General features: G+C 41.9%; 1 protein-coding gene across 2 annotated transcripts in view; it reads left to right on the top strand.

Annotated features, from left to right (window-relative positions):
• XDH (xanthine dehydrogenase) overlaps nt 1–24,037 on the top strand; it is a 60,050-nt gene that overhangs the window by 18,385 nt on the left and 17,628 nt on the right. For both annotated transcript variants that reach the window (XM_056357025.1, XM_056357023.1), the window contains 18 exons: nt 877–985; nt 2,634–2,760; nt 3,600–3,661; nt 5,824–5,892; nt 6,706–6,774; nt 7,216–7,302; nt 8,612–8,753; nt 9,527–9,619; nt 10,392–10,543; nt 11,479–11,572; nt 12,384–12,493; nt 16,232–16,416; nt 16,943–17,117; nt 17,579–17,668; nt 18,310–18,479; nt 21,691–21,814; nt 22,199–22,318; nt 23,544–23,640. In XM_056357025.1, coding sequence (XP_056213000.1) covers nt 877–985; nt 2,634–2,760; nt 3,600–3,661; nt 5,824–5,892; nt 6,706–6,774; nt 7,216–7,302; nt 8,612–8,753; nt 9,527–9,619; nt 10,392–10,543; nt 11,479–11,572; nt 12,384–12,493; nt 16,232–16,416; nt 16,943–17,117; nt 17,579–17,668; nt 18,310–18,479; nt 21,691–21,814; nt 22,199–22,318; nt 23,544–23,640 — 2,075 coding nt within the window. The remainder of the gene's footprint in view (nt 1–876; nt 986–2,633; nt 2,761–3,599; nt 3,662–5,823; nt 5,893–6,705; nt 6,775–7,215; nt 7,303–8,611; nt 8,754–9,526; nt 9,620–10,391; nt 10,544–11,478; nt 11,573–12,383; nt 12,494–16,231; nt 16,417–16,942; nt 17,118–17,578; nt 17,669–18,309; nt 18,480–21,690; nt 21,815–22,198; nt 22,319–23,543; nt 23,641–24,037) is intronic.

The raw sequence follows: 24,037 nt of genomic DNA, 5'->3' as shown, positions 1-24,037 counted from the left end.
AAAATCTTTATTGCTGTTGTATTACTATAATAATCTGGTTTCTGTATGCCAGCAGATACTAACATTTTCTCTACTTCTATTATAACCTTCAGAATTACTCGTATTACCTGAAACAAACTTTCTTCCTGTTCTTACTTTAATTAATGGAAGAGTGAAGCAATGGAATCAAACAAAAAAGGGAATGGAAAGAGAGGATAACCAGGGATAGGCCAGGACAGGCCCTGGTTTATTTTTACTGGGGGGAATGGAAAGCACTGAAATCTTGGATTTATTTGGAATAATGTTTGGAGCTACTTTGACTTGGGATCATTTAACTCTAGTGGTTCTGCTTAGGAATGTGGCCTTGAATAAGGTATCTTTAGGGTCATTATTCTGCCTTGATAGAAATGAAATAAAATAGCTAGTTCCTGTAAGAATTTTGGCAACATTATTCTGTTTTCCTTCAGCCTGGACTCCTTCCCCGTGTGTACCATCTAGAAATGGTTTCCTAGGTAAAAGGCCAAGAGCTCTGTGCCTTTATGTAACTTTGTGAGTGGGCCAGGCCAGCTGTGTGACATCTTGGTATTTGTAGTCCACCCCTATAAATTACTTACATGGGTTCTGTAGCTTAACATGCAATGAGAATGTTTAAAGTTGTTATTTCTAGGTCAAACCCTACGGTGCATACTCAGTTTAAATTTCAAGCGAAGTTGATGAGAACTTTGGCTGACTAGGTGCTAAAAGATTTGCTTTGTAACTAATACCTGAATCGGATCTATTTAAGTTCTCCTATTGTGTCCACTGCTACAGTTTCTGAGTACTCTTTAATCCTCCGGTTCCCTTTTTTCTTTGTTGAGCAGCAATGTCAAATGAAGTGACCTTAATTTATTATTTTAGTCACCATACTGCCAATGCTTGCCTCTTCCCTGTTTGTGCTCTGCATCACGTAGCTGTAACTACTGTTGAAGGTATAGGAAACACAAAATCCAGGCTGCACCCAGCCCAGGTAAGATATTAATACCGGAACTTTCAAACCCTCTATTCATGTTTTCTTATGTTAATCCTGTTCCAGGGTGCTGGGACTTCCATCATGATGTGAAATTTGGGAGTGTGACTTTCCACATGAGTAGTCTTTACTTGCAGGAATGATTAAATGATGGAATCAAACTCCCAGGTCAATGCTGGAGCTCTGTTTTGCCCTAACAAGTTAACTGGCGCTATCCTAATGGTGCTAATTAGCACTTAACTGGTGCCAATGATTTCGTTCTAGGGCTACATGGCTGGACTTGGTCCAAACCTTCGTTCTAGGGCTACATGGCTGGACTTGGTCCAAACCTGGACAAATCCCGGGAACTGGGAAGACTGATGTGGTGAAAGCCTATATAAAGACTTGGAGCCAAGAAATCTGAGTTAGGTTTTGGCTTTCCTATGGCCTTCCATGAATGGCCTTGACTTCTTGTCTTGCATAGTTAGGAACCTTCACTGCAGTAACATTTGGTTCAGCAACGTTTCTGGAGTCCCAGAATATTTTTTGTGGGGAGGAGTGACAGGAATGCGAAGCCTTGCTCATCTAGCAAGGTGTTATAATGCACTTTTTATGGAAGCAGACGTGCCTCAGCGTTTTCAGAGATACTGCTCCTTTAAAGGGAAACTATGATTTATCTCAGTTGGTACAGTGGGCAGGACTTGTGCCAATAACTATCTAAGACAGTAAACAACAAAGTGAAAAATAAGTTAGACACGCATGAATGAATGGCACCTAGTTTGACCTTTGTTTGCTTGTTGTCTTTCACTTCCCTTCCCTGCAGATTCTAACGGCTAAGCTTTGAAATTCAGACTCAGGTCTATACAGGTAGCTCCAGCTTTTCTAGCATGGTAAATCTGAAGAACTCCTAATCTCATTCTACTCCAGTCTCATAAGACCTTACCTGGAGTACTGCATTCAGCTCTGGGGCCCCAAGCATAAGAATGACCTGGACCTGTTGGAGTGAGTCCAGAGGAGGCCACAAAGATGATGGGAGAGCTGGAGCACCTCTCCCATGAAGACAGGCTGAGAGAGTTGGGGTTGCTCAGCCTGGAGAAGAGAAGGCTGTGGGGAGACCTTATAGGGGGACTTATAAGAAAGATGGGGACAGACTATTTAGTAGAGCCTGTAGCTATAGGACAAGGGGTAGTGGTTTGCAACAAAATGTTCATAAATTTAGATTAGCTATTAGGAAGAAATTCTTTACTACAAGGGTGGTGAGACACTGGAACAAGTTGCCCAGAGAGACTGTGGATGCTCCAACTGTGGAGGTGTTCAAGGCCAGGTTGGATGGGGCTTCGAGCAACCTGGTCTAGTGGAAGGTGTCCCTGCCTGTGGTGGGCAGGTTGGAACTAGATGATCTTTAAGGTCCCTTCCAACCCAACCCATTCTGTGATTCACTGGAGGCTTCTAGTCGCTTTCAGTTACAGTGGGAGTTCAAAGCATAGATGCAAAGTGTTCCCTTCTTTGAAGTCTGCTTCACAGATTAATTGACCATCTCATCAGAGAACATTTGATGATAATCTCAGCTCCTCTAGCGAGATTGTATTTTAACAGGGATGTTACAGAAACAAGCACAATAAACTCACATTGATACTATCAGCTGATAATTGTTGTTACTTTTTCTCAGGAGAGAATAGCAAAAAGTCATGGGTCCCAGTGTGGCTTCTGCACTCCAGGCATTGTCATGTCCATGTATACGTTGCTTCGGAACAAACCTGAGCCCAGAATGGAGGACATAGAAGATGCTTTCCAAGGTAAATGCTCATAGCCCTGCAAGAGATGAAACCTGCTTTGCTTTCATTACCCCTGCTTCACCAAAAGGGATGGAGGTGCACCTTTGTTTAATGTATTTTGTTAAAGACAACTGATTATTATGAGGTTAAGAACTAGCTTTTCTGCTAGGAGATTGGCCAGGTGCTATGAAGTGAACAAAAATGGCCTGTAGAAGATCTCACAGAAGCTCATTGTTTGCTCTGAAGCAGGCACAAGTGGCCTCAGTCTTGGATTAGGACCTCACTAAACGGAGACCAAAATGTGACCTGTTCATGGGGGGGGGGGCTTGTAAGAGCCTCCACACCTTCTTGTTTATTCATTGCTGTCACAAGAGCCTGCAGAGGTGACAGAGAGCATTTGGGCCAGCCAACCTCAAGTAAAGGACCAAGACAGCAATATAGGTGATGGAATGGGGCAGAATCCAGCTGAGTAAATCACCTGAGAGGCTGCTGTTATCGCTGAGCTAGAACTGTTACCATGCTTCCAGCAGTGACCTGAGGGGAAATGAGATGCAGGAGAAAGCAACCTCTTTGTAATTCAGGAGTTGGTATACTGATTAGGCTCACACAATTGAGGTAAATGAATACTGAATAGGGCAGACTGATAATTTTTTTTTAATTAATTTCAATTTAAAATTTCAACAAAAAGGGATGGTGGGATTGTTGCAAGATTACTAATGAAATTTTCCTTCTCCCGTTTTTTTTCATTAGCTTTATCTAGATTTGACCAGCTTTTGTGAGAAACAATAAAAGGTTCTAAAAGAAGAGAAGTTCTCAGCCAAATGACATAAAATCTTTATCCTTTTGTTTTGGCAATGCAGGGAACTTGTGTCGGTGCACAGGGTACAGACCAATTCTGGAAGGATACAGGACATTTGCTAAAGTAAGTGGCTTCAGATAATGTTTAAAAAAATACACCACGAGCTGAAATGGGGAAGAAGGAAACATACATGCTACAGCCACCCAGCTACAACAACACTGCTCCAACTCTTGACCCCTTTGTGTGTACTTCATGCATTAATAATGCAGGAAGACCAACTCTTTTACTCATTCCACTTGTTGGAATTGCAGCACTTTAATAAGATCTGCCCAATTGTCCCTTTTTTGTGTGTCTCTGAAAAACTCACTATCTCTGCATAATACAGCTTGCAGATAGATGATCCTTGACGTGGAAAAAGTGCAAAGGTATGGTGCATGAAAATGCACATACTGTGGGGGGGAATCTGATGAGAAAGTTGCTTTCTTGGAAGATCAGCTGCAGAGCAGAATAGCTCTGGAAAGAAAGTGGAGTCACTTCTGTATAGCTCCTGACTGGAATTAATCTGTTGGTTTGGGTGAGGTACGAAGCTTTGCCATAAGTTTTCACTAGTCCTTTTGTTCCTGAAGGACTACTGGAGGCTGTGAAGAAAAGTAGATCATTAGGTACTTCAGTGATTACTAGCCACTTGTGAGGCAACACCGGTATTAAATGTCAGAAGTAAAGAATTTAGAATGCTGCCCACTAATTCCGTTTCATTGTCTGGAATGATGATCACCAAAAGAGAATACAAGCAGTAGTGAAATCTATTACAATGGCTGGTAAACCCAGTTGATACAGTTGGGTTTCCAACAGGCTTTGTACAGTGTCTCACCAAAGGCTTTTAAAGACAATAAGCAGCCATGGGGTAAGAGGGAAGATCTCTGTATGGATGAAACATTGGTTAAAAGGTGGGAAATGACAGGTAGGAGAAAATGGTGTAGTTTTACAATGAAGGGAGGTCACTGGTGGATTTCTGCTGGGAGCTGTGGTGGGAGCAACGTTGTTCATGACATCCCTAAATGCAGTGGAAAATTGAGTAGTGATGTGAGAGAGTGAGTTAACTGATGTCAAGTTAGTCTGGGTAGTGAAAACAGTAACAGATTTTGAGGAACTTCAGAAGGACTTTATGAACCTGAGCGACTGAAGAACGGAATGGGATACAAAGCTCAGGGCAAATAAATGTGAAGCAAGTTACAGAATGAAAGGCAGTCCTCATTTCACATGTAAAATGACAGGCTGTGAGCAGACACAAGATCATCTTCCTGTTACCATGCAGGAAGATGATCTTGGAGGTATGGTAGACAGTTCCACGGAAGCATGAATTCAGTGCTCACTGGCAAACAAAACAAGTCAAAGGCTAGAGAGCAAACCAGAAAACACTGTCATGCCACTGTCTGCATCATGATTCTTCCTGCACTTGAGCGCTTTGTGCGGTTCTGGTCCTCTCATCTCTAATAGAGTATAGCAGAATAGGAAAAGATTCAGAGAAGTGGAATAAGGATCATATCTGTGGTAATCTGGCTTCCATACAAGTAGTCTGGGATGCTTCAGCCTGGAAAAAAGATGCCAGGGAGGGGAAGGGGCTCTACACAACCCTTACAGCGGTTTGTGTTGACCTCTGACAGAGAGCTACAAAATTGTGACTGTCAGGTGGAATGTGGACAGGCATCTGCTGTTTGCTGGCTCTTCCAATATAGAAGCAGTGTCAAGAAATGAAACTAGTAGGAGTAAGGTTGAAAACAAAGGCAGATGGTCTACCACCAGGTAGCTGACCTGCAGAACTCACCAAAGGGTGTTGTGGGTATCAAAAACTTACAGAGGCTCCAGGGGACTCTTAACAGGTACTTGGACAGAGCTACTAAAGAGACAGAAACCATACTGGGCTCAGGTAGTCCCCTGAGCTGAATGCAATTAGATGCAGGTGGGGTACCAGGGGTTGTATTGTATGTGCTGGTCCCTTTTCTCTGGGTATATCCTTTCAGCTCCAGCTGGACCAGAGATACTGGCTGAATGGTCAGAGTAGTTCTAAACCAGGTCTATCAGTAGACTGGATATGACCTAGACATCACGCTGCAGGACACTGCCTTCCACTGGCAAGGGAGACACCTACTTGCTTGGCACCTTCCATCTCCCATTCCTGCTTTGGGTATAATAAACGTGGGATCAATTTCTCTCTAAAGCGAATCAGGTCTACTTCATTTCTTTGGAATCTGCACGTTTTTTTCTCAGAGTTTTTGTCCCCACAGGACTTGAATTGCTGTGGCAGAGTAGCCAATGGCACTGGATGCTGTCGTAGTGAGAGGGAAAATAGCATGGTAAGCTGAATTTTAAAAGCCATAACCTCAATTTGCAATACAGTACTAGAGTTTTGATGCATTAGTCACCTCTCTGGCCCTACTGTGGTATACTGGCACATATTCAGAGCTGTCTGAGCTGGTCTGAATGTCTGCTTCTTAGAAAACACTGTGACTGCATATGTCCTGGTTAGCATGGCTAGCCATCATGACACAGGTTCTACTTCAGTGTGCTACATATGTTCCTTCTGAATCTGTGCGGTGCAACGCTTTCGTGAAATAAAATGGTGACAACTACAAGCAATGTCACTAGCTTCTGGTATATTGAAGTGATCCATCTTTCTGTGAAAACAGATCTGAAACCCACTTAATTCTGCAGTGTAATCTTTCTCAAACTTTGTAGTCCAATGATGAATGAAACCATTTAATCACCATTCCAATAAATTGCACAATTGGAGCATTTTGGTGTATCTGAAGGAAAAAAGTAAATCATATTTAATGTACTAGTTGAGGCACAAACAATGGAGGGCTGAAACCAAGGAACTGGGGCATAAGGTAGTATGAGTATAAAATGAGTTTAGGAAAGAGAGAATATAATTAAATTATTTTCCAGGAAATTTCAGTGAATTCCTGTGGATTCTTTTTTAGGAAGCATCCAGCATTGCATGGATTACTCCAGCAATTAAGGCTGCTTAGAGTTCTTTAGTCAAAGTAGTTTATTAATGAAAAGTATTACTGCAAATTTTTGTGATTGATAAAAGGGGAGGAATATATCCTGTAAACATTGGAATGTTGTGACTGTGTAGAATAGCTGAAGCATGCTTGTTTGTTCAGAATGGGGGCTGCTGTGGAGGGAAAGCCAATGGTCCAGGCTGCTGCATGAATGGAAAAGAAGACAATATGGTAAGGTGCCTCTCAAATATTACTTTTTTCTCTATTTCTGATGTTTTGAAGTCTTAGCTCTGTCTTGTTCTGTGCCAAAGCTCCATACTTCTAATTTATCTGTATTTATGTAAAGCAGTTTTTATATTTTATGGTGGTCTTGCCTCAAAAGAGGTACCTAAGATGTAATTTAACATGCCAATGTGGAAGTGATATCACTTTTGATTAGCAAAAGCCTGTTAGTGTGTTCAGGGTTCAGGTTTCTGACCAGACATGCGCTGTTATCAGAAAAAGATGACTGAAGAGCCTGAAATGCTGGTTCAGGTGGTATCTTTACACTGCATTTGCCATTCTTTGCTCCATGAAATAATAATAGGGATTTGACTGGAAAGAGGAATGAGTTAGGGCTGTATGTGGATAGCTTTCTCTGCTGCCCAGCCATTTGCTTTTTCTCCCTCGTAGGCAATGATCTCCTCCAGCCTCTTCAACACTTCTGAGTTCCAGCCATTGGACCCTACACAGGAGCCAATCTTCCCACCAGAGCTAATGGTAAGTATATTCAAACAGAAATAGTATGTGGTTCCTTGGTTTTGTTGCTCTGCCCAGGGTTTGAGTGCCTGCAGTGTCTCTGCCTTGAGGAAAAGGCAGTACACAAGATGGCTGCTGGTGAAAGAAGATGCGTGGGCATGAACGTTCCTGTTTTATAAAAGGGAAGGCTTTTAAGCCAGGGTGGCTTGAAAGATACGCAGGCCAAGTGGCTGCCCCAGCTGGCTGGCTTTCCTCTCTTTCTTACCATACGTGCTTGCTCTTGGGTTGCCCTCCTTTCCGGTCACTGCCTCCCCAGGGGTGAAACAGTGGCTGACATCTAGATTTCAGTTTAATAGGTCAGATGTGAACTTCTACATTAGACAGCCGTATCTGAACTAATCACCCTGTGCTCCCTTTATAGTGTAGGAAGAGAAGCATGAGCTATGGGATGCAGCTGAATGTTTCAACTAGATGACCTCCCAAAAGCACCAACTTCTCTCCACTCAGTGTAGCAGGAGTAGAAGTTGGCTGGCTCACACTGACATAAAAAGTTAAATGTGATTAGTTTCTCTCCAGGTTTCGTTCCTGTCTTTTTTTGGGGGTAGTTTTCTCCTAAGTAAATGTGTCCCAGACAGGAATCTAGTCCAGCACATGGCATGTTTACAGCTTTCTTCACATTTAACAAACAACTGAAATCCAGTCCTTAGTTCTGCTGCTGCACCCAGCCTAAACATGTCAGGAGCTGCAGCATGAGTAGGTTCCCATAGACCATAGCATAATATATATTTAGCTTGAGGTAAGTCCCCTCTGTTTCCTCTCTTAGACGTTTTCCTACCTAAGGTTGATCTAATGTTGCTGGGAGGCAGCCATGTTAGGCTGGTTTCTTCAGTCACTGGATGAAGGAATTAAAAAGGGAACCAGAATGTGGGCTTGCAGCTAGTAACTAAAATTCAGTGGTGCTAAAGACTGACATTTTTGCAGTGAGATAAGAATAGAAAACCCATTACTTCTAAGAATGCTGAAGCCATGGGCATCTACCAGAACTTTGGTCAGATGGAGCTTGCTGGAGAGGTCTTGCTGGGGAGATGTGGCAGCAGGATGCACCTGGCAGTATTAGGAAGGGAAAACTTTTGTCAGCATGAAAAAGACCCTTGTCACTGCTAGCGGAAGGATGGGGAATGGCTAACTGCCAACAGCAGTGTGGATATCACAGCCACCTATCAGTAACTCGACTGAAATGGAGCTAAGCCTGGCATAGGCGTGGGCAGCATGTGAGCGGGGATTCTTGGCTCGATGTAGGGTCTGAGCTCTATCTGAACTCACTTTGCAGACTCAGAGTAACAAGCAGCAGAAACAGATGTGTTTCAAAGGCGAGCGTGTAATGTGGATCCAGCCTACAACTCTCAAGGAACTGGTGGCTCTCAAATCGCAGTACCCCAGTGCCAAGCTTGTTGTGGGGAACACAGAAGTGGGTAAGAGCAGTTGGAACACTTTACATGGAGTATTTTGTGAGAACAGTGCAAATGTAAACCTCCTTCATGCCATTGCTGTTAATAATCTTTAGGATGTATGTAGGAACAAATTTTCTTCTCAGGTAGATTAATCTCACAGTGATGTTTTTCCATGGTGTTTGCTGTGTTGAGCAAAAAAAAAATAAAAATGTGGTTATCTAGACCTGAGCTTTTGTGCTAGTTTTGTGGAATTTTGAGAAGAGGGGAGTGACACAGCATTAGTGTCCTTGTAATCGCATGAATTCAGATGTGAAACCTGTGTTTTGGAAGATTTTTCAGTGAATAAACTCAAAACTTGAAATCTTACTGTTTTTCCCCTGAAAATATATACTCCTGCATACATACATGCTGAGGAGGAGAGTTCAGATGTATTAGTAATTCTGTTATCCTGAGCAATTGGTTCAGGAAACAATCCTCAAACTTTGTATGGCTGATTGTATTCATTGTTCTTTCCTGAAGGATCATGTACAACAATAGCCAGGTTGCACAAGCACTAAACAGTGTATTTATGATTATTGTAATCCTAGAAAAGAGTCTCTAAAACTTCTCTGATGGAATTCTGGTATTAGTGAGAAAACAGCTTTTAGTCTGGTATATCTGTGACCTTACATAGTCTCTGTAACAGATGGTCAATGAACTGGCTCTTTAATAGTCTTGTTGCCATTTCTTTGGGAAACAGTTAACTTAAGCTTTGTCACCTGCACGTAACTGAAGGACTCTTCTTTTTCCTTAAGGTATTGAGATGAGATTAAAGAACATGCTGTATCCAGTGATCATAGCACCAGCATGGATCTCCGAAATGAATGCTGTTCAGCACACTGAAACAGGTGAGTAAAAAAGAGGCAGAATACCTGTGAAGTGAGTGGGGACTCCACAGAATGACAAAGAGGATATGAAGGAAAATCCCCAGTCTAAAAACTGCTTTCTGTATGCATTGATGCCTCTCCTGTGCAGGGAATCGAGTGAGTGATATATATATATATATAAAATGAGAATCAGAGGGCTTTCACTAGTATATCAGACATTTTATGTTTGGTGTTTTACGTATATTGACTGGGTTAATAATGGGTTTCAGTGGACAATCTTTTTATTTAGAAAGATTTTAAAATTAGTAACTGGGGGAAAGATGCTGGATTTGACAAGTCTAAGTGACTAAGTATTGCATTTATATTTGTGGTGGAAATAGGTCAACCTTACAAATAAAGTAATTAGGACAATGTAGTGCATGTGGCCCAATGTCTGGTAGCATGTTTAAGGTGTAGAAACTGGAGAGGAGGTGGAGTTCACTTCTTAAAGGCCAAACTAATACCTATAGGAGGGTGATATCGTTCATAATATAATACACTGAGGCAAAAGGGCGGTGGGTTACTTTCATGTGAGGGGCAGTACCACTATAAGCTGTGACTTAAATGTGATTTTTTTACTGAGAATGTGATGTTGACATGCAGTGTATACAACATAGTCTAGTGTGACTGAATGTCTTCTCTAAACCCTGCTCTTTGATTAGACTCAGTGGCATCTAAGTTTTATAGATAGTTATAACTGTCTTCCTGTAGCTTAATGTTTGGGAGAGCAACAATTCTTTTTGTTTGTTTACAGGGGTAATCTTTGGTGCTGCCTGTACCCTGAGCTCAGTAGAGGAGGTTCTGAGAAAAGCAGTGGCAGAGCTTCCTCCTTACAAAACAGAGATCTTCCATGCTGTCCTTGAACAGCTGCGCTGGTTTGCAGGGCCACAGATCAGGAATGTTGCCGTAAGTGACTCAGGAGCATTAGGGACTGGAATTGAAAGAGTCTGAGCAGCTGGCCTGCCTCATCCAGTGTCGGTGTGCCTTGTGCTTCTCGCACAAGAGCATTTGCAAACCTAGGCAAAGCAGCTAGTGCACATAAACCAACCCCAGGAAATGATAGCAACGTAAGTCTTAGCTGGTGTCTGTGCTATACTGGTATCGCAGACTTAGCAAGCAAGGGAAACCTGGCAGTTGTCCAGCTATTCCACTTCTGTTATCAGGATAAGTAGGGGAAACAGTAGTGAGATTTGACTAGTTTAACAAAAATGTATTTAGAGTGCTGGAAAAACTTCAAAGAAGCAGGAGTGTAGATTTTTGCCAGCTCAACTATGGTAGTTGTAGTGCTAATGTATCAGATTGGCCAAATTTTCCTCTAGTTTTAAAGGGAAAAGAGGAAGTGGGTTTGGTGTGTTCAAACTAGTTATACTAAAAGAAAAAAATATCAAGCAAGCAGATGAACCAACCTACCAAACACAAAATTTTGTTCCACAAGATACTGTGCCATACACTTATTGTAGCCAAAAAACTTAGGTTCCTGAATGTTACTGAAAAGATGCTCTATACTTTCATGACTCTTCCTTTAATTGCAGCTACAGTGATTGAATTTTGGCATTGTTGGGCGTATGTGGTTTGAGCACGAGGTGGTTTTGATGCGTTACCCAAAGACTGTTCCTAAAACTGTTTTGGGCGAGTGTTAGTATTGACTGGGACAGCAATTGATTTCATGGGGTTTACATTTTCCCACTTCATTAGGGGCCTAAAATTGCTGAGTGAACAAAAAGCATTTATCAGAGCTAACCTCTAATGCACTGTGTATGTAGCAGTGCAGGATTACAAGATACTATGACTGTATCTTCAGTTTTTTAAATATTTATCTGATGCATATATTATCACTCTAGGCTCTTGGTGGTAACATAATGACAGCAAGCCCCATCTCTGACTTAAATCCTGTGTTAATGGCAAGTGGAAGCAAACTGACTCTGGTATCAAATGGTGAGTTCCTTAATTTCCTCGTGGCACTGTGGGGAGTTGGATAGTTAACAGACCTTTGCCATGGATTGTTAGGTCAGGTCAGAACTTGAAAGTGGAAGTTAACATTAAGTAAAATAGGCTTAGTCTGAGTCTGAGCCCTTTTAAAGGCTGAATTCCTAAAGCTAGGCCTAGGTTTGGCTTCCTAAAGCATTTTGAACTTCTATGCCATAATGAATTGCTGGTACTGTGTATGTATGTGTATGTTACAGACATGTCCTTGTGAAGAGCTGGTTGTAGATGTCTATTGATGTAAAAAAATAGACATGACATTGTTTCTGTCACTATCATACCTTGATCATTGTGGATTTTTCAGATAAAGATTTGTTTTTTCTGTGAAGAAGGCCAAATGTCTCAGTATTTGCTCTTAGGAAGATTTTTTTTTTAATAGATTTCTTGAAGTGGACTGTCTGATCAGTGACTTTCTCTTGTACTGGTTTGTGTGCAGCTTAGGGAAAGGGGAAAGAGGGAATTATGTTGGGATGTTGGAAACTGGTTCACCTGGAGGCTCAGCTTTAATTAGATAAAGGAGGGAGGTCTCTTTGATCAGTTCCTGGGCAAACAAATCGTGTGTAGGCAGAAGATGTCATAGATTCCATAAGGACCAAAGTAAATCTGAGAAAATCCTTCCTGATTTGGTGAAAGAGGGTGGAAAAATGAAAACTGCTATCATATCATGAGTAATTTGTGTAGGTTGAAGGCTTTCACGCATACAGTTTCCGTTCTTCAGCTAAGTTGTTCATTCATCTGCCATTGATCTCTCCTTGCTGTACAGAGGGCAAAAGGACTATCACAATGGATGAGAAGTTTTTCACCGGATATAGAAAGACAATAGTTAAGCCTGAAGAAATACTTCTCTCTGTTGAAATACCCTACAGCAAGAAGGTAAGCTTGTAGGAAAAGACTTCAATGTCCATGGAGCTAAATCACTGTTATCTGAGTGTAATTTTTAGCATTAGGCACCTTTTTCCATGGAGACTGACCTCCAAACGCAGTGTAGTTCCAAGTGGACCAGGAAGCAGCTAAATTATGTCATAAAAATCTAGCAACATGCTGGTTTTGGCAAGCAAGGAGAACTGGGCTTCATGGTAAAATACACTAAGCCCAAGTGCAAAGAATATAAATTTCATTTTGTCCGAAGCTTTTTGAATGGATTCAGTTATGATGAAAGGTGATGTTCCCAGAGGTCTCAGTTTTGTTGGCAAAATAGTACAGCAAAGGTGCTAGCAGTTCCTGAAGTTCTTGCTTAAATTCTGTGAACTGAAATGGGGAAAAGAAGTGGGGAAAGGTGTGTATGGATAAGAGGGAAGTTCAGTATCTGCATCCTTGCCTTGCAAGACTGAAACTACAAGGACTGATTATTGGGGCAATGATTAGCAATAAGGACCGATTATTATTTTGGCAATGTGGAGTTGCAACTTCAAATGTGCCTGCAAAACTTCCTTCAAACAGAGCAATGAACACCTCTTCTGTAGCAGCACTAACCATAACTAATTCAGAGTGTCTAAGAGAGAAACCTCTTTTTCCCCTTTAGGGCTGAGAACATCAGGCTGTAGTTTTATGGCTGTGAAGGTATTTACCTTTTTAGGGCTTAGAGCTAGAAGATGCAAGGATTCACAGTGTAGTGACACATTTTCTTTATAAATGGAAAACACTGACATACTTGAAATGTCATCATTTTATGAGGTAGAACCAATAAATCCTTTGTCTATCCTTTTTAGTTTTTCTAACTATAAAGAAAACACAGCTATTTTGTTTATGGTGTTTTCCCATCCATTTCTGAATAATTCTTCTTTGATCTTGTGATAATTGCAGGAAGCATTGCCTTTTGCCAAAATCAGAAACATGCTTGAGGTAGTCAATGGAAATCACCATATTCCTCCACCCATATGACAGTCATGGCAATTACCCAAAACAAATGTCTTGCAGCAGGGCAATGGCTTCACCCCTAGGTTATATGCAGCTCATTGATCTGAAAAACTAAAACAACTTTTGAACTTGCTACTTCATGGTTTCTTGGCTGATCTTTGCTCACAATCATCAAGTCAGAGAGACTAAAGCTCATCAGAGGATGTCTGAAGGTGCTGGCACGTGGCAGGCAAAGTCTTCTGGAACTGTGATTTCCTCACAACTGGAAGCAGAGCTGTGTCAGCACACAGCTAGATCAAATTTTTTGGTTTGTTTGTTTAAAACTGGTGTTGCCTCTTGCATTGATGTGGCTTGTCACACCAAGGGTAAGACTGGTGAAACAGACAGAATTACGTTAAAGAAGTTTAGTAGTTTATGAGATTCAGTGTTACTGCAGGGGAACTGAGCTCCAGGTAGTTTTTATCGCAGAGCGGCTGTTAAGGGAGAGGAGCTAACACCTTTATTTCCTGCAAGTTTGTGTGTCAGATATTTAAGATATTCAGGGAATAAAGATTTTTGAGTCTATACTTAGAAGGGGATTGAAGCTGAGCAAAGATAGTATTTAGAAAAGGAAACAGCTCACTGGATTAGAGGTAAAATATAAACAGATACCAGAAAAGAAAATTTGTATATAACAAGGCATTCCTAGAAGGACATAACCTTTGTTTAACAACCCTCTTTCTCTTCTGGACTATAAAAACATTCCTTGTGTTCCAGATAATGTTCGCAAATGTTATGCACCACTTATGATATTGCTTACTTAGCGACCATCATTTTTTTTATGTCCTTTCCCTTGCATACATCTTTCTCTATCACATTTGTCACTGTTACTTGATTTTTATTATAATAGTGTTCTATATTGCATAGATGTTTACTGGTTTTCAAATAGAAAAAGCCTGACAACACAATACTTATCTTTGAAAACCAATCTTAACCTACTGTTTGCTCAGTATTCCTGTCATAGGGTCATAGTATTGACCTGCTGAAGAGGCAGAAAGTAGTCATAAAGTCTTACTTCATCCTTATAGTTAGTATCCTCCAACCTTCATCTGTTATTGATCTCTGTATTCCACAGGGGTAGACTGAAAAAATTGACATGGAAACAATGTTTTTGCAGTTATGACTATTGCCTATGAATCTTTTTGATCCTGTGGATTTCTTTATGTGCTCCTACCTGGGTTTGCATCTTATCCAGAAGGCAAGAGGGGAGACTAACCTACGTCCCCAATATGCAACAAGGGTTTCTTGGTTTTCCTGTGAGAATAACTAACAGAAAAACTTAGAAACTTTCACTGTGATAGTTTAGAGGGGACATGCTCTGTTGTTTTACCAAGAGGTAGGGAAGACATGGACAGCTGATGTGATGGTTACTATACCTACACTTGGTAAGGAAAAATACACAGTACCTTTCCTCCCACAGAACTCTGTACTAAGAAAACTAAGGTGTCTTGTGAGGAGTGAAGGCAAATATTGGCCTTTTGTTGTAGTCATAGTATTGGAAGTCTTCTCTGAAGTGTGCAGTGAGAGAAAAGGCTGCTTTTTCTCCTCTTTAAAATCTAATTGGTTTAACAAGCAGAGTTGCAGAATGTCCTCATTGGGAGGATGCTATTGATGCTCCTCTGCTATTATCTGCTGGCTGCCTGCTAATTACTTGAATTCAGGAAATGAAACACACCCTTTGGTTATATCTCCAGTAACAAGTTCTCTGTGCACAAAAGGGGTCTCTTGTGAAACTCTTTTCATTGCCAACAATAGAGGAATTGTTCTTTACAATAATGAAAGAATTGCTGTCCACTTCTGATTAGAAATAATTAATGGAACAAACTGCTATGCTCTGCAGAGTCACTTGGATAAGCTATTAGAGAAGAAACTTGGCAGAAAACTCTCCAGAAGGGCTGTACAAAGACATCAGATCCGATTCCTCTCTTAGTCTGCAGGATGCCTTAACAGCAATTTGTCCTAATCTGCCGGACAGGCAAGGGGAAAAACTGACTATACTGTGACTCCAGGATGACACTATCACTTGGCGTAGACTGGTGGAGTGTTAATCTCATATTTACTGCCACTCTTCATAGGAGAGCTGCTGAGTTTTGTGAGTTGTAGTCACTGGTGGATTTACAAGAATTTCCCCACTCTGTGGAGATCAGCAGAGGATTCAGAGTAGTTACTGAGAACTGTATTTGCAATAACAGATTGAAATTGTCTTATATTAATTAGTCTGGTCTGTTCTAGAACTGTGAGACATCTGTTATTATTTCAGTTCTTGCAGAGTTGAAAGACTTCTGAAGGGGTTTAGAATATGAGTTTTACTGATTAGGTTTCCATCTTAGCAGCCTGGAAGAAAGAAAAAGTTGCTGAGGAACTGTAAGCTTGTTTACTAAAAAAAAAAAAAATAAAATAATCTGTCTTGGTTCTTCCTCTTAAGATATAGAAAAAAATGTGATAGATGCAAGCAGATCTGTCAGAGCTCATTTCCCACACAGTCCTAGGTTGCTAATAACCATTGTTCCAATACATTGGAATTAATCATTGAATGATGTGAAAATATACAGCGCTACCTGAACAAACACGTTGTGCTTGGCCCTGCAAGATGAACCAACCAGATATAGTTCCCTGGAATAGCTCATTCATATAGAAATAGGTTAACACCTTGTCATATTTATACTCCAAAGCATGCCAAGGCAGAGAATAAATAAATATTTTCCTGTCTTCTAGGGTGAATACTTCTCAGCTTTCAAGCAGGCTTCTCGTCGGGAGGATGACATTGCTATTGTGACCTGTGGGATGAGAGTCCTGTTCCAAGATGGCACTAGCCGAGTGGAGGAGATAAAACTAAGCTATGGAGGAATGGCTCCTACAACGGTCCTGGCACTAAAAACTTGCCAGGAGCTTACTGGCAGGTAGGAATTTTTCTGTGATAAGAAAGGCTTTCTGATGTGAAGGTGGTGAATTTTACAGGATACTGTAAATACTATAAATTCTTTCTGATAGGACACAGAAGGAGCAAGTGGAAGAAGCGTAGCTATACTTCTGTGGCTGGCTGTGTTTTGTGTGATGCCCTGCTGACTCCAGTACTCCTTACCCTCAAAGATCCATGTCAGTCCCTCACTGAGCACAGTTTTCTTGCTAAATTTGTTCATCCATTGAAGTGGGCAGAAGCTAGATGTGGGGATGACCTACAAAACTGATTTTCTTTCAAACTGGGTTAAGAAATCTGTAGTCTTATCATTTAATAACTTTGCCACATCTTTAGAAAAGATGATAGGAGCTCAAGATGAGAGCGAAGCTGACACATATACTATAAACAGAGATAGAACAGGGGGCTGTTGCTTGAGAGCTTGCGGGGGCTGCCATGTCAAAAGAGTTAGTCTTTCTCCATGATATTTAGGTCTGAGTATGGGCTCTGTCACCTTTGTTCCCTTGCAGAGACTGGAATGAGAAGCTGCTGCAGGATGCCTGCCGCTTATTGGCGGGTGAGATGGATCTGTCTCCTTCTGCACCTGGTGGGATGGTGGATTTCCGACGCACGCTTACACTCAGCTTCTTTTTCAAGTTCTACCTGACGGTCCTTCAGAAACTGAGCAAGAACCACAATGGCACTGTGAGTGCTGCTAGGGAAGGCAGATTTTGGGAAGAACCACCTGTATGTACCGTCCTGTTGGGGAGGCATGGGGAGGGTTCAGATTCAAGCAGAGTCATACCTGATGGTAAACTCCATGTTGCAATAGCTGCCAGAGCTACTCTGCTCCTTATGCTGCGCAACAGTGACTAGTCTATCTTCCCACCTGCTTTCCTGGGGCATCCCCGCCTGTGCTGTGGAAGGATGTTGATTTGTGGGTTCACAGGAGGATTCCTGGACTTCTCCACTTGGTTGCATTACAGCTGCCCTCATGGGTCTGTGGCTGTTCTTTGCACAGAGCCTGAGCTTTGTTTGCCTTTCACCCAGTAAAAGTTGAATTATCTTCACTGGAAGATGGAGAATAGAGAATATCCTGGGCCACTGGGGAACGTGAGAAAGGGACCGGCAGGGAAGATGATTGTTCTTTAATATGTCTCTGGCAGAAAAACCTGTGTGAGCCCATCCCCCTGAACTACATCAGTGCTACAGAGCTGTTTCACAAAGATCCCATTGCAAATGCCCAGCTCTTCCAAGTAAGTAGCAGTACCTGCATGATGTAGACCCAGGCTTTTCTGCGCTTCTCCCTTCTCAGGTCGTCCCTCTGAGTATGGGCAACACATGAACTTAATAATGCCGTTCCTGAGGCTTATATTTGGGTCTCGGTCCCTTCCTTGCTTTAGGGTACAATGTCCTTTCCTGTTGTTGCCCAAGACTGTTCCTGACATGTACAGCTTCAAAAAAATTGCTGCAGGTAGCACTTTCCTCTTGCAGCCAGCTCCACATCGAAGCTCAAATTGTCCTGCTGCTTTTCCCCACTTACAGCCTGCTTTTCTTTGTATCTCTCAGACTTCAGATTCAGGATATATCTGCTTCCTTATTTCTCTGTTAATGACCTGTTCTCTTCAGCTTTCAGAATAGAAACTAGCTTCAGAACTTGAACCTTTCATGCAAGCTGTCACATAGCAGTTTGAAAAACCCGAATCCCTTTCACTTCTTTCTCTGTAGCCCCCTCTGTGTAGCCACTCCATCTTGTTTACCATTCTTTCCCACAGGGCTGAGTCCCCATCCCGTTCCCCATCTCTCTAGAATGTCTCATGGTGCCTTTTGCTCTCCCATCAATGCTTCTGTCTCCTGCAACCTAAGCAGTAGTAGTCAGTTATGTGTTTTACTCCAGGAAGTGCCCAGGGGGCAGGCAGTTGAAGATATGGTGGGTCGGCCTTTTGTGCACGTTTCAGCAGCCAAACAAGCATGTGGAGAAGCTGTTTACTGCGATGACATCCCTCACTATGAGAATGAGCTGTATCTAACACTGGTGACCAGCACCAAAGCCCACGCTAAGATCCTGTAAGTGTTGCTTCTGAGTTTGAGCTGTTGGAAGCATCCAGTGCCTGGTGGCTTAGAAAACAATGATCTGCCAAGTTGTGGGTGATGGAAAGGTTTTTGCCTTAGTGGGAACTCCAGTTCATTGCACATTGTTACGTGGAGGAGAGCTGTATGTGTTACAGCTGCCTTGCAAGTCTGCATGTGTAGGAGTATGAGGGAATTAACACCAGACTTGGAGCTTTGCTGAAGCACAAATCCCTCAGCCCTTGGCAACCTTCTTGCATGTCCCATCTCTTCTACTCAAGCATGAGGATTAAAAAGGAGCAGGGTAGGAAAGCATCACAGTGTCTAAGGAGATGCCGTTTTAATCACTAACCAGAGCATGCAGTTTGAATGTGCTCTTTCTACCTGAAAATTTAGATTGTAACGTGTGGTTCCACCACAGCACTCCAGCTGGTGAGTCAGCTGTGTGTGTACTGTCTTCTGGTTTTTGCCTTGCACGGTGCTTGCTTGCACTGACTATGATCAAGCCCCCTGCATAACAGTCCTATGTGAGTTAGCTTCAGCTGTTCGACACAGACCTGTTTGTGCTTCGCTGTAGCAAGGTGGATAGGTCAGTGTTTGGAAGTGCAGCTGTCTTTGAATCTTGTCTGTGCGGGGTATGACCGATGCATAATTTATAACAGTAGTGACTAACCAACTCTAAAATGCCTATCCTGGCAGGTAATGTCATCTATGTTCTCGTATGAGTTTTAATGCTGTTATGTCGCAGGACTGATGGCCCCCCACAATCCTTGATTGTGCTTATGCTGTGGTGGCTCTGCGGGCTCTCATCTGCCCTCAGCTGCTTTGGTGTGGGACATCGCATTACATTGCCTGGTGTCACCCTCAATAGCATTGCAACGTGCTGTTCATTTCTCAGGCAATACTTCCTGCCTATTTAAGCTTTGTGTCCAGAGGTTTCCCACAATGGTCAAACATGGGGTGGGCACCATGGTGGTCATGGATGCACAGATGTAGCAGTTGACTCCCAGGTTATGAAAGAAATTGCTCTGTCATCATACTTGAACCATAGGTATTGCAGTGTGGTCATTGGTGAGGGCTGCAAATGCATAAGCATTATTACTACTTCCAGTGCAGATGGGGCAATAGAGAAAGCACCTGTGCCTCTGACCACAGTGTTTTCTAGAAGTTGCTGTACACATTCTCTTGCATTTGCATTGCATGCTCGTATTTCAGGCTGTGAGCCTGTATTGTTCTGTAAAGGAAGTACTAGAATATGTCATCAGGTGACGGAAGTATGTCAGCCTATGATTTTGGCACTCAAAATATTGGCTCTGAAAGCTTCTACTTCACCCGCATCAGATTTTGACCACTGAGTGGAAATTAGAAGTCATCAGCCTCTGTATTTCTAACTAAAGGAAACTGTCAGGGGGCTGTTTCTCAGGCGTCACTGCAGAACCACGGGAAAGTGAACTTTCCAAAGAAAAATAGCATTGTCTTCGGTTCCTGGTGTCTAAGAGTTCATGTGGGAAAGTTCATTCAGACATTTAATGTCTTTTTGAAAAAGTCTGTAGCTCACTGGGATGCATAAACAGCTACTTTCAGGCACAGTTTGCACTGGAGTTTCAGGAATCTAAACAAGCATGCTGAAAAAATTGCAACAATTTACAGAAAACAATAAATCATTCAGCAGAGACAAAGCCACAGCTTTTCTATTTGCAACAATTCCCTTGTAAAGCAAGCCAATTATATAGCCAGTGTACAAAACATTGCAAAAGAAGCTTGAAAGTATTTTGTAATATATTTTTTATGAAGTGCTGCTTATAAATTAAATTGTTTCACTTTTCTAATTACTTTTTCCTGCTTGTCAATTAGTTTTAAGTCTGTAAATGATTCAAACGATTTTTTTGTTAGATACCTCTTTTGCTACCGAAGAAAAGCCTTTCGTGAAGCTTATTGGCTCTTGGAGCATCATTTCATCCTCTTGGAGCATCCTTTTAAATACCCTACCACTTCCTCGTGATTGATACTCAACTTCTCCCTGACTCACAGCCACATTTTTTTCTAGAGTTGAGCCCACAGTAGATGATATATTTCTGCAGTAAAATTTCGTGTTTATGAATAGACAGAGAGGAATCTTGCCTTAACAGAATCATGGCAGCTAAGACCACAGTGGAGACATGCCATCACTAACATCTATCTGTCTTTGCTAAAGGGTATCAAGGGATACAGGTTAGGGGTTAACCTGCTGGGAGGCAGCTCTGCAGAGAAGGACCTGGGAGTGCTGGCGGGCAGCAGGTTGCCCATGAGCCAGCAGTGTCTCTGGTGGCCAAGGCGGCCAGTGGGATCCTGGGGTGCATTGGGAGCAGCGTGGCCAGCAGGGCGAGGGGGGTGACCCTCCCCCTCTACTCTGCCTGGCGAGGCCACACCTGCAGTGCTGTGCCCAGTGCTGGGCTGCCCAGGTCAAGGGAGACGGGGAGCTACTGGAGAGGGTCCAGCGGGGGCTGTGAAGATGATGAGGGGGCTGGAGCATCTCCCTGCTGAGGAAAGGCTGAGAGCGCTGGGGCTGTTCAGCCTGGAGAAGGCTGAGTGGGATCTTATCGATGCAAACAAATGTCTTCAGGGCGAGTGTCAAGGGGACGGGGCCAGGCTCTGTTCAGTGGTGCCCAGCGACAGGACAAGGGGCAATGGGCACAAACTGCAACACAAGGAGGTTCTTCTGAATATGAGGAAGAACTTTGAGGATGACAGAACACTGGGACAGGCTGCCCAGAGAGGCTGTGGGGTCTCCTGCTCTAGAGACTTTCAAAACCTGCCTGGATGAGACTGTGCAACCTGCTCTAGATGAACCTGCTTTAGTGAGGGCTTGGACTAGATGATCTCCAGAGGTACCTCCCAACCGTGACCATTCTGGGATCTATAGTACATGTGGTAATAGGATCAAGTTCAGGTACGCCTTAGGGAAAAGATGTATGATACAGTATAATCCAAAGAAGCAGACTAGTGATCAGACTCAGTCAGGATTCAGATTATCCATATAGATCCCAAATGATTTTAGTCTAATGTTGCCCTTTCTGCCTTGGTCTCACTTGATATTCAGGTGACAAATTCCTTCTCTTCTGCAGAACCAAACTTCAGGGAATCAAGCCTGAAAATGTATTGGTATCTCATAAGCGCTGTCAAAAACAAAAATGAGAAATAATAACACTGCCTCTCCTCCTTTCTTTAGTTCTGTAGATGCATCTGAAGCCCAGTGTGTTCCTGGGTTTGTGTGTTTTGTCTCCGCCAAGGATGTTCCTGGCAGTAACATCACTGGCATCGGTAATGATGAGACCGTCTTTGCTGAGGACGTGGTATGTGGTTAAAAATAGCCTTTTCCAATCACACTGCTCAGGAGATAGGATTTATTTCTGTATAAGGTAGAGGAGTTCACTAGACAATAAGAAATCTTAACTGCCTAATTCAATAAGGCCTGAGTCCCTTTGCCCCACACCCCTCTCCTCTGTGTTACCTGCTTTATTCTTCTCTAAGCTGTAGGCTACTGGGACAGGCTCGTTCACTTGGTTACTGTCCAAAGTTGTTTGTGATTGTTTTCCCTTGACTGGTTTTAAACAGACCAGTCTGAACAAACCAATGAAAAACTGCCCAAAAGGAGCAGATGAACAGAATTATCATGAGCCTCTCAGTAACTGCATATATACACTCCAAATAACGGTGGGTCCTAATCTTGCCTGTAGGTCACTTGTGTTGGTCATATCATTGGTGCAGTTCTTGCAGACACACAAGAACATTCCAGAAGAGCAGCTAAAGCTGTAAAGATTAAGTATGAAGAACTCAAACCTATTGTCACAATTCAGGTAAGATGGCTCAGATCTGCTTCTGCATTTAGCTTGGGGACCCCCTGGTGTCTAGTTAACTTCTGTTCTCACACATGGTTATTTAGCCACATCTTTTGCTAGTCTTTGTGGGTGCAGCAGGATTTAGATAGAAGGAATCTGCATATTTAAAGAGGACACACCTTTATGTGGTACTGATTGGGTGTACGCTAACTTGTTCTGTGTTATTTAAAGCCAAGATAAACCAAACTCTGGTATATAAATTGTGCTCAGCAAAAATTTGTTTAAATTAACAAGGTTACTATCAGTTACATTCTTACCTGCAGGTGCTTGCTTTCAATAGTCTCTGGTATGGTCCTGCTGACTTCATTGGTATTCATTCATTCTTCATTCTCTGGTTTATAACACTTAATAATAGGATGTGAAAACATCTCTTCTAGCTCTCACTGCACTGCTTTTCTCAGATTTCTGCAGACCACTTCTTTAGTTTCTAAGCTCATGAAATTAATTTTCAAGACTTCACTCTCCACTGTGAACATTTCCACTGACTGTATGGACACAGCCCTTAAGTGGCTTTTCTCAAAGATGAAGAAAGTAATGTCAACAATTTGTGTCATTTCATGCTTTTTTTTTTAACTAGTAGAGTTGTTGACAAGATTTCCTTAGGTGAAAGTAAAAGCAAATGATAATATCTAATACAGCATTCACATCTAGAAATGAGAAACACTGTATGAAGCTGTTATTGGGTAGAAATTAGGACCATGGGTTTCTAATTATTTGTTTAACGGTCAGTATTTCATACCATGTATTTTGTAATGTGAATTGTATTCATGTAAATACAAAGACTCTGAATTGTCTAGTACAGACATTGGTACTGTCATCTGTGGACAGAGGTTTTGGGTTGTTTGTTTGATTTCTGGGTTCACAAATGTGTGAGAACTTTTCCTTTTCTGAGACTTCTAGTTGTTTATTCAACCAGAGAAGATGAGAGTGGAGCCAAAAATGTGCTGCTGCTGATGTTGTTTGATCGTTCTGTGGATCTGGGTTGTGTTGTGGGTTTTTTTATTATGGAAAGCTTCAGTTCTGGCAAAAGTGAAATGTCTTTGTAGAGCTTCCCCAAGAAAAGTTATTGTATATTAGCTCAGAAGTTCTTGTGCTTTTTATCTTGGATATTTTTTCCTCAGTCAGAGAAAGCTTTGTTTTCACCCTGCTTCCACAAAAATTTCATTGTGTCATTGTTTCCTAGGAAGCCATTGAGAAACAATCCTTTCTTAAGACTATAAAGAGGATTAAGAAGGGAGATGTGAAGAAAGGATTTGAAGAATCTGATCACATTTTGGAAGGTGAGAATAAGCATTTATACTTCTTTTAAAATAGGATAGTTTGTGACAAAAGTCGAGCTATCAGCCTCCTTTTTATGCATATGAGACAGAATTCATGAAGTGAGGCTTGTGGGGCTAAATTAGTTTAATATTAAGTCTCAGCTAACTGTTTATATACAAATAGCTCATGAATGATTTAATTTCAATTTCAAACAGACTTGGATGCTCCCAGCTGTGCCCCTGTAAACACTCTCTTCCAATGAAAGGACACCTTTTTTTTTTAAAGCAAATATTCTACAAAGTGATTTATTTTTTTTTTTGAAACTTATCCATATAGGAGCTTTTTGGCTGTCCATACATAGTCTGGTCTGAATCTTCTAGACAGTCAGATTCCTTTAACCTGGTATACGATTGTATT

This window comes from Falco biarmicus, chromosome 12 (assembly GCF_023638135.1).
Source record: "Falco biarmicus isolate bFalBia1 chromosome 12, bFalBia1.pri, whole genome shotgun sequence".
Lineage (NCBI taxonomy): Eukaryota > Metazoa > Chordata > Aves > Falconiformes > Falconidae > Falco > Falco biarmicus.
This window is presented reverse-complemented; position numbering and strand designations above follow the sequence as displayed.